General features: G+C 54.1%; 5 protein-coding genes across 5 annotated transcripts; 3 read left to right on the top strand and 2 right to left on the bottom strand.

Moving 5' to 3' along the window:
- Positions 1–656: 656 nt before the first annotated feature.
- CGGC5_v010469 (putative sterigmatocystin biosynthesis peroxidase stcC) lies at positions 657–3,729 on the bottom strand (the record flags this gene model as incomplete). Its single annotated transcript, XM_066152361.1, has 5 exons — positions 657–1,402; positions 1,499–1,503; positions 2,485–3,188; positions 3,269–3,644; positions 3,707–3,729. The coding sequence occupies 5 exons, from the start codon at positions 3,727–3,729 to the stop codon at positions 657–659; spliced, it is 1,854 nt and encodes a 617-aa protein (XP_066008295.1).
- Positions 3,730–5,224: 1,495 nt separating this feature from the next.
- On the top strand, positions 5,225–7,458 carry CGGC5_v010470 (Kelch repeat-containing protein; the record flags this gene model as incomplete). The annotated part of the gene is made up of 5 exons (XM_032021352.1): positions 5,225–5,438; positions 5,487–5,594; positions 5,640–6,062; positions 6,111–6,328; positions 6,379–7,458. 5 exons carry the CDS (start codon positions 5,225–5,227, stop codon positions 7,456–7,458), a joined length of 2,043 nt encoding a protein of 680 aa, XP_031881623.1.
- Positions 7,459–7,841: 383 nt separating this feature from the next.
- On the bottom strand, positions 7,842–9,645 carry STL1-1 (Sugar transporter STL1; the record flags this gene model as incomplete). The annotated part of the gene is made up of 4 exons (XM_032021351.1): positions 7,842–8,416; positions 8,484–9,398; positions 9,485–9,527; positions 9,580–9,645. The coding sequence occupies 4 exons, from the start codon at positions 9,643–9,645 to the stop codon at positions 7,842–7,844; spliced, it is 1,599 nt and encodes a 532-aa protein (XP_031881624.1).
- A 563-nt stretch (positions 9,646–10,208) lies between these two features.
- Positions 10,209–12,367, top strand: CGGC5_v010472 (uncharacterized protein; the record flags this gene model as incomplete). The annotated part of the gene is made up of 10 exons (XM_032021350.2): positions 10,209–10,243; positions 10,315–10,321; positions 10,385–10,469; positions 10,535–10,812; positions 11,099–11,129; positions 11,190–11,223; positions 11,286–11,738; positions 11,798–11,864; positions 11,922–12,060; positions 12,126–12,367. 10 exons carry the CDS (start codon positions 10,209–10,211, stop codon positions 12,365–12,367), a joined length of 1,371 nt encoding a protein of 456 aa, XP_031881621.2.
- An 801-nt stretch (positions 12,368–13,168) lies between these two features.
- On the top strand, positions 13,169–13,940 carry CGGC5_v010473 (putative uridine kinase; the record flags this gene model as incomplete). The annotated part of the gene is made up of 2 exons (XM_032021349.1): positions 13,169–13,247; positions 13,309–13,940. 2 exons carry the CDS (start codon positions 13,169–13,171, stop codon positions 13,938–13,940), a joined length of 711 nt encoding a protein of 236 aa, XP_031881622.1.
- Between the last annotated feature and the right edge of the window lie 616 nt (positions 13,941–14,556).

The following is a 14,556-nucleotide window of genomic DNA, read 5'->3' on the forward strand; positions in this document are numbered from 1 at the left end:
GTTTCTGATAGCGGATTCGAGGGCTATGGATCGGAAGGTGCTTGGGATATGGTTTAGGTTCATGCCGTAGAGGTCACCATGGATCGACTTCTGTAAAAGGGTGGTGGAAGGTAATTCATGGCAAAGCAACGCCGGTGGTGGCTGCATACGGGCGGGACCAGTATGGCTGGGCGTTGACGCCGTTGGGACCATCGAGTCGGAATCATGAGAGCAGAATTGCAGGGAGGGACTCATGGTCATTTGAAATTTGAGCATATGACGAGATGATCTTGCTCTCAAGGTTGAGGCGTTATTCCGGAGTCGGCATGGCAAAGCACGACTTGTATTTCGAATTAAAGTCTATTCTTTACACACCTCAGGATATGACCCTTCGCTGATCTCCAGCGACAGGGATGCAATAAGTAATTGGCCCAAATCATCTGTATCCTCTTTCCAAATGCATGCTTATTTTGGAGTTGCAGGGCCAAGCTTCCCGTGGCTACTACCCTATCCCGTCGAGCAACCTAATAATATGGAACCAAAGCCTGTATCAAGTGTTGCATATTTCGCATCATCATCAGATGCGTTGTAGGTCAATTGGAATGGCGAGGAATCGCCGTGAAATTTCTTTTTTCTTTATTCATCTACACATCAAAGAACCCGTAGCCTCCGTCAACTTAGGTGCTGCTGGTAGCAATGAGCTGCGACAGCCCCAGGACCTGAGCGGTGGTGATAACCTCGGTGCTGGTGTTGAAGCCCTCCTTGAACGGCAGACGCTCCTCTTCAAAGACAATCTTCATCCACTCCAACGGCGCAGCAGGCTCGGAGAAGCTTCCACCCAATGTACCAAGGATAACCGCAGACTCTCCCAGCGAGACGGTGACCTGGCTGCTGGTCAAGTTGAAACTCGGGTTCGTCGCCTGGGCCGTCGCGATCCTCTTGCTGCGCGCCGTCGCCATCGTCGCCACGTTCACCTTCTCCTCCGTCGCGGCCGCGCCCTCAGTCAGGTATCCGTACGTCTCGTCAAAGACGGACTGGTTGAAGGTCTTTGCGTCGCCCGTGACGGCGAAGTCGGCGCGCGACAGGCTGCCGTCGTGCTCGATGACGTTGTGCTTGGCGATGTCGTCGAGGTTGAAGGTGTTGGCGTCGCCGGTGGTGGAGGTGGCGAAGGCGGGCGTGCCGAGGGTGCGGACGAGGGACTCGTTGAAGTTGAGGGCCTTGCCGAGGCCGGAGATGAGGTTGTCCATGCTGATAGCGTTGCCGTCGCGCGGGAGGTAGCCGTGGTTGGCGAGGGAGTTGAGCATGGGGCACGGCGAGCGCTTTGCCGTCGCGTCGGGGGCCTGCCAGGCGAAGTTGGGGTCCTCGTCGGAGGGGACCGCGAGGGCGCTGGTTGAGGCGGCGCAGGCTGCGGCGGCGACCATGACTGAGGCACGCATGTTTTCAGCGGTTTGGGGATTTGGGAGGGTCGGAAAAAAAAGAGTGTGATGTGTAAAGCACGTCAACGAGAGTGGTGGCTTACTGTGCCTGGTGATGAACGAAAGTGATGTACTTGGTGTAAGTGGTAATCCGAAAAGGAGGGACTGTCGTTGGTCGAGGCCGCAATAAAGATTTTATAAGACTTGTTGCTTCATCAACATATCGAACGATCTAAGGCCGCCCACAACAAAAGAGGATATATCAGTCCTTGGCGGAAGGGGGGCAAAGGGGCTGAAGAAGAACATCCGAGGCATCGGCCACCGGGTGGGACCGAGAAAACGGTGAGCCCGATAGGGCCGGCCCCGCTGCCGCGCCTTACGTGGTCCCCGAGGAGGCCGGGTAACCGGGTTGTCCTGCGCAGACCACGCCTAGCGGCACCCACGATCCCACCTCTCATCTATAATTACTTATGCTAACACGGAGTTCATCCCTTTTTCTCGGAGCTTTGCAGCACTCGCCGCGCCGTCGGCTGACCATTCGTGGCACCCCTATTGGCCGGTGGGCATTGCTGTATTGATGAAACGGAGATCGAATGTCGCTAGAAAAACTCAAAGAGAGTGAAAAGTCTTGGAAGGCTGGCCATCTGGCAAGGGCATCCCATGGGTTTTCAATTTGGCGTTCCCGTAATGCGAAAACGAGTCAGGTGTTTCCGCGGCTGCCCATTTTCAGCGGGAAAAGAGAAAGGAACATTAAACGTGGATTAAACATGGGTTGTTCGGCAGACGCACGGAGGCAAAGACATGATGTGGGTCAACATCAACCCCTTCACCCACAAAATCTCGCTTCGAGACGCTTCAAGTAGACAGATTTCACCGCCAGCTTTAACAATTATCAAGTGCCTCGTTGGCTTAGTGGTACAGCGCCTCACTAGTAATGAGGAGATCGCCTGTTCGATTCAGGCACGAGGCAATTCGCTATCTTTTTGCTTGTCTTGCCCCTTGATATATCTTGCTTGTATGCTTCAAGACTCTTCCGACTTATTTCATGGCACCACAGCTTCCACAACCGCCTCCACAACCACCACCGCACCCTCCGCCGCAGCCGCTTCCGCACTCAGCACCATCACTCGGGGGACAGCACGATGTGGCATGGTTGCCGCAGTCCGCACAGCGAGGGAAGGCAAGGTCTGCCAGGGGAAGCAGCTCCCGTTGCCTCTCCTCGTCACGTAACCTGCTCTCAACGGCGTCGACACTAACGTGAGCCCTGCCCGCTTCGCAAGTCCAGCAGAGACAGGCGTGGTACTCAGTGCCGAACTCCTCGCGCCACAGACCCTGCATATCCGTCGAGAGCTCCTGCAGCCTGTCCGCGCTGATTTCGTCGTCGTGGTCGATGAGGCGGCCGGCCATCTTCTTGGAGTAGGCGCGGTAGCGCAGCGGCGCGAGCTGGTGGGTGTGCCAGACCAGGTCGATGTCCAGGGTCGGGACCATCACCGTGCCGGGGTGGGCGCCGATGAGGTGGAAGAAGTTGCGGTAACGCTCGACGGACTGTGCGAGGGTGGACTCTGCGGTGGGCGAACGCAGCCAGGCGTAGCGGGACATCTTTGTGGAAAAGTCGAATTGGCGGTTGATCGCCGCGGCGAGGTCGTATGAGAAGAGGACCGTGCCGGCTGGGTTCTTGAGGTTGAAGATGCCGGTGGATTGACGGCCCTCGGCGACGAGAGACTCGAGGGTGCCGTCGGCCTCGATCAAATCGAGGAATCCCGACAAGGTGATGTCGATGTCGACCGCATTCGACTGTGTCAGTTGTCAGCACAGATGAAGCTTGAAGCGACTCGCGGCCTCGAGTCAGGAATTGTGCAAATGCGTGAACTTACGACTTCAGTCCAGTCCAAACCATCCAGGCCGAGACTGCCGCCAAGTTCGATGAATCTGGCGTACGCCTTAGGGTGCAGCATGAGAGCGTGCCACGCCATCAAGACGTCGACGGGAGGTTGCCCTCTCTGCGTGCTGGTGGACCATTTCTCGAAGCGGGAGACGGCGCGTCTGCAGTACAAATCCCAGCCTTGCGCGGCGGTGAGGTCTGCTTCATCGGCGAGCAGCTCGACGCTTCTGCGGAGCGCAACGAATGTGTCGAGGAGTCTGAGGTGGGTTGCGCAGTCGGCGGTGCTGGGGACCTCGCGCTGTGCGATTTCTTGGTCCTTGATCGAAGCGTCGAGCTTGATCTTCTGCTCGTTCCCGACGGGAAGAACTCTGTTATCAGAATGTGAGTATGGGCGTCTTTGGAAAGCATGCATGAGACAGGGGCGACGAACTGGTCAGCAAAGATGGCCGGCATTTTGGCGGTGATTACTATGGGAACCGGCCCTGTCGATGATTGTCTATGAGGTGATGTTGGAGCTTCGAATTGAGTTTCAACAGCACACGACACGATGAGATGAAAGATGCAAGATCTTTCAGAATTAAGAGGGAACAGACAGCTCCTTTATCAGTCGCTCCTCATCTTCTTCACAAGGACAGAGAGCTTTATCAAGATGGGCCGCGTAGCACATGAACACAAGCAACAGCCCTGTGACCAGCCTCCGAATCCCAAAACGGCATGGAGGTGAGCAAGTTTCAGGACGCCAGCGCAAGACGGATTGCTGTGGCATCATCCTACGCCGCTGCTGATTGGCGCGTCGCGGCTGTACGGGCCCGACTCAGGCGGTGCACGCGGGGGTTGGACCAGCCAATCCCCCACCACCTCCTGGCTGATACCGCTCCTACCAGCCAACACAATGCTTCTTCTATCTGAAGGCTCATTGCTGATGAGTGCTGAGTGCTGCGGGGAAGGGCTGTTGGAGGAGCAGGCGGGGGATCCTTGATAGCGCTTGTTTAGCGGGAGGTGGGAGTTGCGGTTGCATGGCAAACGAGGGGAGCGGGAGTGGGGGCCATGTGCAGAGCAGGGGATGGCTCTGGCCCGTGATTCTTCAAGTCTGCCATCTTCAACTTCCTTTGAAGGAGTGAAGAGCCTCAAATGAGGGATGTCATGAGAGCCTTGTAGTTTAGAGACTCGATGATGGGAGTGGGTGTCTGCTTCTCTTTATCATGTTCTGCCCCAAGTGGACAAGCCACCGTGACGCCCTGCCTGAAGATAAGCCCGCCAAGATCCAAATGAGGACCGCAGACCCGACGGTCCTCAAGCAAACATTGACGATCAAGCATCCAGGCCAAGGTCCAGAGCCTGGCTCGTACACCCTTCCATTCATCTCACGAACAATGTGTTTCCACCTCTCACCAAGAAACACAGCAGCAATCGCCGGCCCCCATCTCCTCACCTGTGTATCTCCCACGGCGGCAAGCCCGTCAGCAGTGCGACTACCCCAAGCAGGCTCCGTCTAGTCTCCCTTGCATGTTGGGGTGATGCTTATCCTCACCCAGACAAATAAAAATCACGATCACTTCACCCTCCTTCATCGACAAGGTCCAATGGAAGCACCCTAGCTCCCGCGCCCGCCCATGTTGTCCTGATTCGATCGTCGGCCAGACCGGCCGAAACGGGCATGTTGAGGCTTTTGCGTCGCCCGCCACTGCAGCGACGTGTGCGAGCCCCAGGCTGCGGTCTTCAGCTTCTTGCCTGCGCGATTTGGTTCCCCCATGTGAGACTTCCGCTGATGATGCTTGGCGGGCATGAGAGCCTTCTCGACCGTCCTGCTGGGTAACCGGGGGGGATGTTTGCTGTCAGCGACGCCTCCCTGGGGGTTGAGTCCTGCAAATACCCGTCAATGCCCGCCCCCTCCAGGCCGTCTTCTTGACCTAGTCGTCATCTTTTCTTATCTGATTGAACCGCCGTCATGAGATTTGTCTCACTTTGGACGCTTCTTGCGGTCATTTCTGGATCGGTCTTTGCGTCGCTGGATGCGAGGCAGGCTGTGAGCTCTGCGGTTATCTCTGGTGGTGCGAGTAGCACGTCTGTGTTTGCTGCGCCTACAGCCGTTCCTGCGGCTAGCATCAACAGCACTGCCTATGATCTGTCACAGCACTTTTGCAGGATATTTCGCCATGCTAGTGAGTGGTTCGATGACGCTTCATGTCTCTGAGTCTAAGTCTCGCTAGGTGTTTACGCCGATGGGAAGATTTACATTGATGGAGGAAATACGTATGTGCCCAAGGGCAACAACACCTTCTACAATACTCAAGCTGGCGCCTTCACGTCTGGGATGCGTAAGTCTCCCATGAGCCCACTGTGACATGACTAACACAACACAGACACGCAGCTCCTCGTCTTAGACTTGTCCAAGAACTTCACGAACCAGGAAACCGGGCCATACAGCTCCATATGGAAAGCGCCGGACGTCCCGAACGGTCTCATCGAACATGCGATGTGGTACTCACAGACGACTAGGAAGGTGTACCAGCTAGGGGGTTGGTGGTCGTCCAACAACAATGAGAACCCGGCATACATCGACGACTTTCCTGAACCGGCCATCTGGGAGTTCGACATCGATACGGAGCGATGGGCCAAGTCGACGGACTTTGAGGTATCCAACAACGACCAGATTGTCGACCGGCCAGGTGCTGCGGCATTCTGCGACGCGCCGACGTTGAATCGGAGTTATATCTTTGAGGGGTACTCGCAGCGAAGGAGCAGTCCTGCGAACAGCCAGTATACACCCTCCATGGACTTTCGCTGTAAGTTCGATACATTTGACGGCATAAAATGGTCGCTAATCATCATAGTTCTCGAAGGAATGCTAGAGCTCGATACCGCAGACAAGTCTCAGCCCAAGCTGACCAACATCTCCGTTCCGACGTATGTTGGACCACGCATGAACGGTGCGATGGTCCACGTCCCAATTGGAGAGAAGGGTATCATTGTCAACATTGGTGGGCAAACAACCCGCGACGAAACGGCATTCGGTGTCCGCATAGATGATGCAGCATCAGGAAACATCAACGTAAGTCTCCCCTCCTGCACCATCCCCATCCACCTCCTGACATAATCCAGATCAACCAATCCTTCGTCGACATCTACGACATCGAAACAGGCTTCTGGTTCCGCCAAGAGACGTTCGGCCTCCCGGACATGCCCACCGGTCGCTCCGACATCTGTGCCGTCCTCGTCCCCGCCAAGGACTCCTCATCGTGGAACATCTACATGATCGCCGGCGTCGAGAACTACGCAACCTACATCACCTCCGAGGAGATCTGGGTCCTCACCCTGCCGACCTTCAATTGGATCCGTGTGCATACCCGTGCCGACGGCATGTACGGCCACACGTGCCACATCGTCGGCGAGAACCTTTTGCTCGTGGGCGGGATGCAAACCAAGAGCGACGGCAGCGGCGGGAACGTCCAGACGTGCTCGGAGCACATGCCTGCTGAGATCTTCTCCCTGGTGTCGCTCAATTACACGGGGAGCTACGACACCGAGGCCGCGAAGAGGTTGGCACCGGTGCCCGAGCAGGTTGTCAAGGCCATTGGGGGTACGGCGTCCGGGGGAGCATATGTCACGAAGCCTCGTGCATGGAGTGATGTCTATCTGCAGTATATCTTTGACCCGTCACTCAAGAGACCGGCATATACACCGACGTACACACTCGTCGTGCAGCCCACCGCTGCCATGAACAGCACTACTCCGGAGCCAACTTCTTCTCCGAGCGAACCCTCGAAGGGTGCTATCGTCGGCGGGGTAGTCGGTGGTGTCCTTGGAGCCATCGCCCTCGTCGGCGCAGGGATCTTCGCCGTCATCCTGCGGCGGAGGAAGAAGAGAAAGGCAGCAACAGAGCTAGCAGCTGCCGAGAACTCAAGGCAGAGCGCTGCTTTCTCGGAGCTGCCGGGGTACACGCCATACTCTTCCCCTGAGCCGAAGCCCGGGTTCGCAGCGTCGCCGACCGCGTCGCCGGGGGTGCAAGCTGCGGAGCTTGAAGTGCCAAACAGTGTGAGCGAGATGCCTAGTAGTCCGAGGTACGGCGGGTCTGTTGAGATGGGAAGTGATGCCACCCAGTCGCCGGTTAGTCCAACGCTTGGGTCTGGGGGGCAGGGGTACGAGGGAGGCCGTGGGAGGCTTAGTCCTGCGGGCCGGTAGCTGGCCTGAGTTACGCCGGTCGTCGCTCGGCTCCGGGCCGGCAGTGCCCCGCATGGGCCGAACGCACGAATTGTCGGGTTGTCTGACGCCAGTAGGTAGAGGCCCATAGCTTTCCCAGAACTTCTTCACATTCAGCTTGTTCAAGTGTTTCATTTGTCAAGAAAGTGACAATCAACTTCTCACCAGTCGTACTCTGCATGGTCGTGTGCTGTCATTGATGATTGAGAAGTCTCGCTGAGATGAAGGATACAGTGTTTCTTGAAGCCACAATCTCTTACAGCAAACTCTCAAACACATAAATTCCTAGCTAAATCTTCGCCGGCAGACGTAATCATTGCCAAAGAAACGCGGACGTCAATAATGCGTTTGCTACAGTTGTCATCCTATTTGGATGGAATCGGGTGATCAACCTGCTCGAACTCAGGGCTATTGACTTTGGCCTTGATGTCATTGGCAGCATCGGCAACTTCCTCCTCCTCCATAACGACGAAGCGGTGTGGTCGCGCAACTTGCGTCGCCTCTTTGTCCAAAAACACCCACGTCCTCAGGCCCTCTTCAAAAACGATGTCGATATCTTCGAGCCTCCTGTTCGCAGTTTCCGGGTAGAAAACATACAGAATGGGAACAGAGAAGAACTGCATGAACACCCAAATGAGATAGAATCTCCAGCCCAGATTTTGGATGCCAATGGGGGTAATCTGAACGACCATGTAGTTGATCGCCCATTGCGCAGCTACACTGGCCGAGGCGCCCTTCATTCGCATGGCCAGTGAGTTGATTTCGGTGTTGTAGAGCCATGCAGTACCTTGCCACCCGGCACCAAAAATGGCGTAGAAGAGGAAGATCATTGACACCGAGGCGGCTCCGACGCGGTACTTCAATCCTTCGTCCGTCGCGTATTGGCCAGTCCTGATGAGAACTGTAAGGATGATGTAGCATACCAAACAGCCCGAAGTTCCTATATTACACCCAAAATTAGCAATTCCATTTGTCTTGATCGCATGTACTATTGATTCACCACTGACCATAGATCATAGCTCCACGACGACCCCACTTGTCAATCAGCATCATCCCCAAGTATGAGAAGAATATGTAGTGGACAGAGTTGGCGGCGGTCAGGAGACGAGCAAGCTTCTCCTCGAGTCCGACTGACTCTATTAAGACCGTCGGGAGATAGTAGGACGTGGCGTTGATACCAGACAATTGAACGATGAGCTGGGTGCCCAGCCCAAGCAGAAACCGGCGCAACGCTCCAGATCCACCCTTCTCCGATGCGCCTCGGAACAGCTGCGACCAACTCATGGCGTTTTCGGTTTCCTGCTTGTACGCGCGAACGATCTCGTTCCGCTCGGCCAGCACAGCGGGATTCGACACGTTGGTTTCCCCCTTCAGATCGGCGAGGATGACGTCGGCTTCTTGGACGCGATTCTTCGAGATGAGCCACCGGGGAGACTCGGGCAGCCAAGGCGCGGTACAGAGGATGACGAGGCAGAAGATCAGCTTGAGGGCGAGAGGGAGGCGCCAAGAGATGCTGCCGTCCAGGTAGGAAAAGCCAAAGGTGACCCAATTAGCCAGGGAGAAGCCGGCAACGTTGACCACCAAACCCAGCACCACAAGCTTCCCTCGCCATTTGGCCTGGGTGGTCTCGCTCTGCCAGACGGGAGCTGTTGCGGTGTTGAGACCGTTTCCGAGGCCGGCGACGAGGCGGCCGACGATCATGTGGGGTACGCTGAAGGCTGTCATTTGCAGGATGGCCCCGATGACCAAGACCGTCGTGCCCAGAATGACTGATCGCTTACGTCCAAGGGAAGAGCCGATCCACGAGCCTGACAGAGCGCCAAAGAAACACCCGACGTTGTACAAGGATGTGATTGTTCCTTGCAGGTTGGCATCGGGGTTGTTCATCGTCTTCAGGAAGTCTTTCGACACAATGATTCCACCTAAAAACAAAAGGAAGGTTCCGCGTTAGTAGTCAAGATTACCTGGCGGACGACGCTGAGGGGGTTGAAATGCGGCTTGGACTTACTGAACACTGCCTGATCGTAGCCGAACAACGCCATAGAGGAAACCTAGGGCTTGTGTTATCAAAGTGTACCAAGAAAAGAAGTGAATTTTACGTACGTAGCAGACGGTCAGCCAGATGAGGAGAGATCTCCCCCGGCACCCGAAGTATCGGTTCGCCGCCATGTTGTCAGTGACGGTTGAGAAGATGTCGTTGCTGGGTTCTTTGGCGGCAAGACAATGTCTTTGCGTGTTTTTCGAGGATGGCAAACATTTGCGGTCTCAATGATTCCATGTTGAGAGGAGAAACTTACACAAATATACAGATGCGGCATCGGGAAATACCCCAGATCTCGCGATTCTGGGGTGAACGTGGGGATGCAGTTCCTGGTTTGATTGGTTGATCATGGTACTCAGCGGTGTTGACACGGCCCGTAGTATGCGGGCTCCTCTACGGTGTGCGTATGGTACGCCCTGTGGTTATTGCCGGAACATGGCCGGAAGTCAGCTTGGGCTCGGAGTTACACGGCCCTTTGCGCGGCGGGAGCCGGGGCGGGGGCCGACGGGAGTGTTCCATGTTACGATGCTCCATTTATGTCGCGTGACTGACAATTAACTGGGGCGTCATTACATGACTTAGCAGCCGATCTTGTCGTAGAGGCCTCGGTATATAACCTCCGTCGGCCCGCACACGGCCCAGGACTGCATGCAGTTCACAGTTCCCGCCATCGTGGTTCCGCCATCACGAAATGTCTTCGGCGTCACAAAGAGAACCTAGGCTTGCGTATGCTACGCTAAAACTCTGACATCCGGAATTGGGCCTCTTGCTGACTCGTTGATTTTGGCCTTTCGTAGATGCCTGGTATGCCGCCAACGTAAGGTCGCCTGCGATCGACAACGCCCACGATGTGGACTTTGCTCAAAGTATGATTTTGAGTGCGTGTACAAGTCGAGACAGCAACGGCCTGGGCTCCGAGCAGGCTACGTGTCACGACTGGAGCAGCAGCTTGGTGAGTCTGAACGCTTTTCGCATGACTGGGTCCTTTGGCCAGAATAGTAATCATTTCCGCCGCAGAAGCCATGCAGGCGAGATTAGAACGAATTGAGGATTATTTGATGCAGGGTAGCCATAACATGCCGTTCAATATCGAACGCACACCTGTCTCCTTGCCGTCAGCTGACAACGGCCAATTGGAATCTGATCCATCTGATCCATCTGATCCAGATCTGGCCGAAGTTAGTGGTGATGTCACCCAGGACGTGCTAGAAGCTGTTCCTCAATCTCACACTAATACTCTCGACACTGAGTCCCCGATGCAGTCGGCTACGCTAATGCTCCCTACGGCAAATGAAGTATGCACAAAATGGTTCCAAAGCTATCACCCTTGGTTTCCTATCTTACACCAAGGTTCCTTCCAAGGACTCCCCGCCTTTGAGAGCCCTGACCAGGAACTGGTCTATAAAGCTGTCACGGCTGTGGTGATATTTGACCAGGCGGATAGTTTACCATGGCACCAGGCAAGAGCCGCAGATCTTCGCGATCAGGTCTTACTTCAGGGTCTCGCCACCTCGTCGCTCCAGTCTGTGCAGGCTCTCCTGATTCTATCTAGTCATTTTTACGCCAGAGGCCAACTGACAGGGTTCTGGAATGTTCTGGCAATATGCAAGCGGTACAGCAGTTCATCAGAAAAACGAAGCAGAACTTACTGGCTTTACTAATTTTACGATAGATTACTCGCTCATCCAAATCTCCAAAGGCATGGAGTAAGCCCTCCTTGTACATATACGTCCAGGGCACGAATGACGCATCGTCATGTTATGAGCAGTAGTATAGTGCAAGAGGAAGCGAGGCGAGCTTTCTGGATGGTTGAGATGTTGGACGCCATTTCGACCCTGGGACTTCCTCATTCTATGCCTTACTCGCCATCACCCTTCGGTGCTAGTCTACCCTGCCTTGAGTCTCAATGGTCGTCTACGCCAACTGTGATAGAACGCTCCGACTCAGAACCGCGGTATGCATCGGGGTTTGCCCTTTGCATCATGCTTTCAGTAGAGGAGCTCAAGGTTGTCCGCGAGTTTCTGGGCAGATCTTATGATTTAGACAAGCTGGATCAGAGACTTGACTGGCAGTCCGAAGCACAAAGGTTAGACGAAAGACTCACGAACTGGCGCGAAGAATTTGTTGCTGCAGTATTTCAGCTCATCAACTACGAGAAAGGACATTTGCCTCGAGGAGAAATGGAGTCTTTCTTTACTCTCACCAACTGTATTCTCAATGAGTACGCTGATCATTCCCCATCCCAAAACTTGCCATGAGGTGCCTAACCTAAGCCATCAGGGCAATCATCGTTTTGCTTCAGCAGATGGCGCCCATGCCGAAAGGAATCGAGACGACCTTTGGACATGTACGAACACCTCATCGTTTTCTTTCGCTCCATACAGCTGACAATTATTTCTTACAGTGGGCATTCGCCACAACTAGATGCACCTACGCCTGTGAAAATTTGACGGCCAAGGTGCGCCGCATAGGAGCAGACCAGCTTGAACGCGAATCGCCTTATCTGATATCACCACTGTTTGTAGCGGCACGCTTCTATATAGGTAAGCTTCTCGCAGTTTCTACCGCCTATGCTCCCCAAGACTAACTCGGCGGTAATTGAATCAAGTATATTCCAAGGCACTTGATGCGGATGTCCCCGCAAACCTCCATACCCTGGCCTTCTTCCTCCATGCGTGTGGCAAGCGCTGGCCTTTGGCACAACTTTACGAAACCATCATTAGAACTGCTGTAGCAGAACATCGAAGCCCAATATCTGAGTGTGTCTTGCCCGTTGAGTTCTACGACTTCCGCTATACTACCTTGGAGATCACCGAGTTGCTTCAAAGTGCTGGGACGAAGTTGACGTAGTGTGGAATACTTTTTGGTCATTTAGCAGTTTGGAGGGAAGGTTTATTTAATAAATGAAGAAAAAAACGGATTGGATTGTTTCCACCCGAGTGGTATGACCGGATTATTTATGCGACTCCTTTGGTCGCCGTCTCCACGCATCGCGGACTTCCAATTGAGATACCCCGCCATGAACAACTCTTGAGAGCAAATACCTTTGAAATGTCCGGCGAAAACTGCAGGGTACGACTGGCGGTGGTATCGGGCGAATTTGCGCATCCCCGCATGAATCCACGGGAAGCGGCGTGGACACGGCCCGTGAAGAACAAGCAGATCATCGACAGCTCCGGCTGGCCGAGAATGAAGATTCTGGTCGCACCACTTTCGACAAGGTGTCTTCTGATACCACACGTCTATTTGTATCAGAATTTTCACGGACAGGCTGAGTGAATACATAGATAAGCTTGACTTGGGCCATCATCAAATAAGACCGATCCATTGCGATCGCTGACATTGATTTAACTCTTAAGCATCATATTACACATAGTGGACCCACTATTTTCTCTGGCTGCAGATGACCTTCTGCCGGACTTGACACGGTCCGGCGGCGATCATGGTGGAGTGTTGCAAGTCAGGAACGATCCCGTCAGTCTCTATGGTCAAACGAGTGCCGCAGAAGCCGCGTGTTTTCCAAGATGTCAGTGAGCGGCACGAAGGTACATATTTGAGGAATAAACAAAAGCGCCGTCCTCAACTCGGTCTTCGCCTTCCGCTTTTCGTGAAACCTTTGCCTCCATAGTATACTGAAGCAACCAATCTAACATGACGCTCAAAAGACAAACCGATGTCGAGACAGATGTGTACACTACACAGCTGGACCGATTGACTGCGAAGGTTCTCCGTACGTTTCACCGACGTAAACTGAAGGGTTTGTCGAGCAACAGGGCTAACGAACAGTATAGGCTTGCATGAGCTACATGATCCTAGCAGTCGTGTTATGATTGCGATATCTGGTGTTCCGGGATCAGGCAAAACGACTTTGGCAACAGCCTTAGTAGCAAAGCTCCAGAGTGCACAGCCTAAAGAGAACTTTGTCGCCATGATCCCCATGGACGGTTTCCACTTGTATAGATCACAGCTCGCAGCAATGCCCAATCCGGCTGAAGCTATTCACCGTAGGGGCGCTGCGTTCACCTTCGATTCGCAGCGCTTTCATCGCTTGGTTCAAGCCCTCCGAGAACCGGTGACCGACGCGACACCCAACACCTTCGCTCCGAGCTTCGACCATGCGGTGAAGGATCCTGTGGAAGACGACATTTGCGTACCAAAAGAGGCTCGCGTTATAGTCTTCGAGGGGTTGTACTTGAGTCTTGACAGGGAACCATGGCGCTCGGCTGCGAGTCTTATGGATGAGTTGTGGTTTCTGAATATTGATCGCGATTTGTCTCGGGCAAGACTGGTAGAGCGTCACGTTGCTTCAGGCATTGTTCCGGATCGCGCGGCTGCGGAGCATCGCGTGTCTAGCACAGATATGTTGAACGCTGATGATGTCGTCCAACATCGCCTGCCCGCGCACGAATACATCGAGTTCTGACGGAGACTGGCTGGGCACATGCCGTATGCATTTGCTTAGACGAAACCGGGTTATTGGGTAGAAGCTATCGATACGTCAGGAGTGAAGCCTGCAGATGGACAGGTGCTCAACAGTACTTTTAGTCAGCCTTGAATTGATAAGTCAACTCATCTCATGCATCTCTTCGATGTTACAAGTGGAAACGTCAGTGAATAATCCTGTACCTAAATCCAAGCACGGCACCAAAACTCTAAATCCACAGGTCGGATTACGCACATGTAAAATTAGCCACAGGCAGCCAGGCGACCCCGAAGGCCGACCTTTCCTCTTCGCATACTCAGTCTCGTGGCAGATTGCATTCTAGCCGTCACTCACCGTTCTACTAGCATCTGACTTAATGCTCGGTATCGCATTTGAATTCTTTGTGCATTAGCTCTGCCGATAACAGTCAACGCGGTGGCTGTCAACACGAGTTGTGGCGGAACGGAGCACCATCCGAATCAAGACTAATGCCTTCAGGTATCAACCGATGTCATGGAGGCTAACGTTCAGCCACTTGAGAGTGAGTCTTTGTTGTCCATGACATACTCTCGGTTCAACCATCTCATACACACAAAGGCTCTTTGTGACAATTTTA

This window comes from Colletotrichum fructicola (assembly GCF_000319635.2).
Source record: "Colletotrichum fructicola Nara gc5 chromosome Unknown KSG_Nara_v1_contig06, whole genome shotgun sequence".
NCBI lineage: Eukaryota > Fungi > Ascomycota > Sordariomycetes > Glomerellales > Glomerellaceae > Colletotrichum > Colletotrichum fructicola.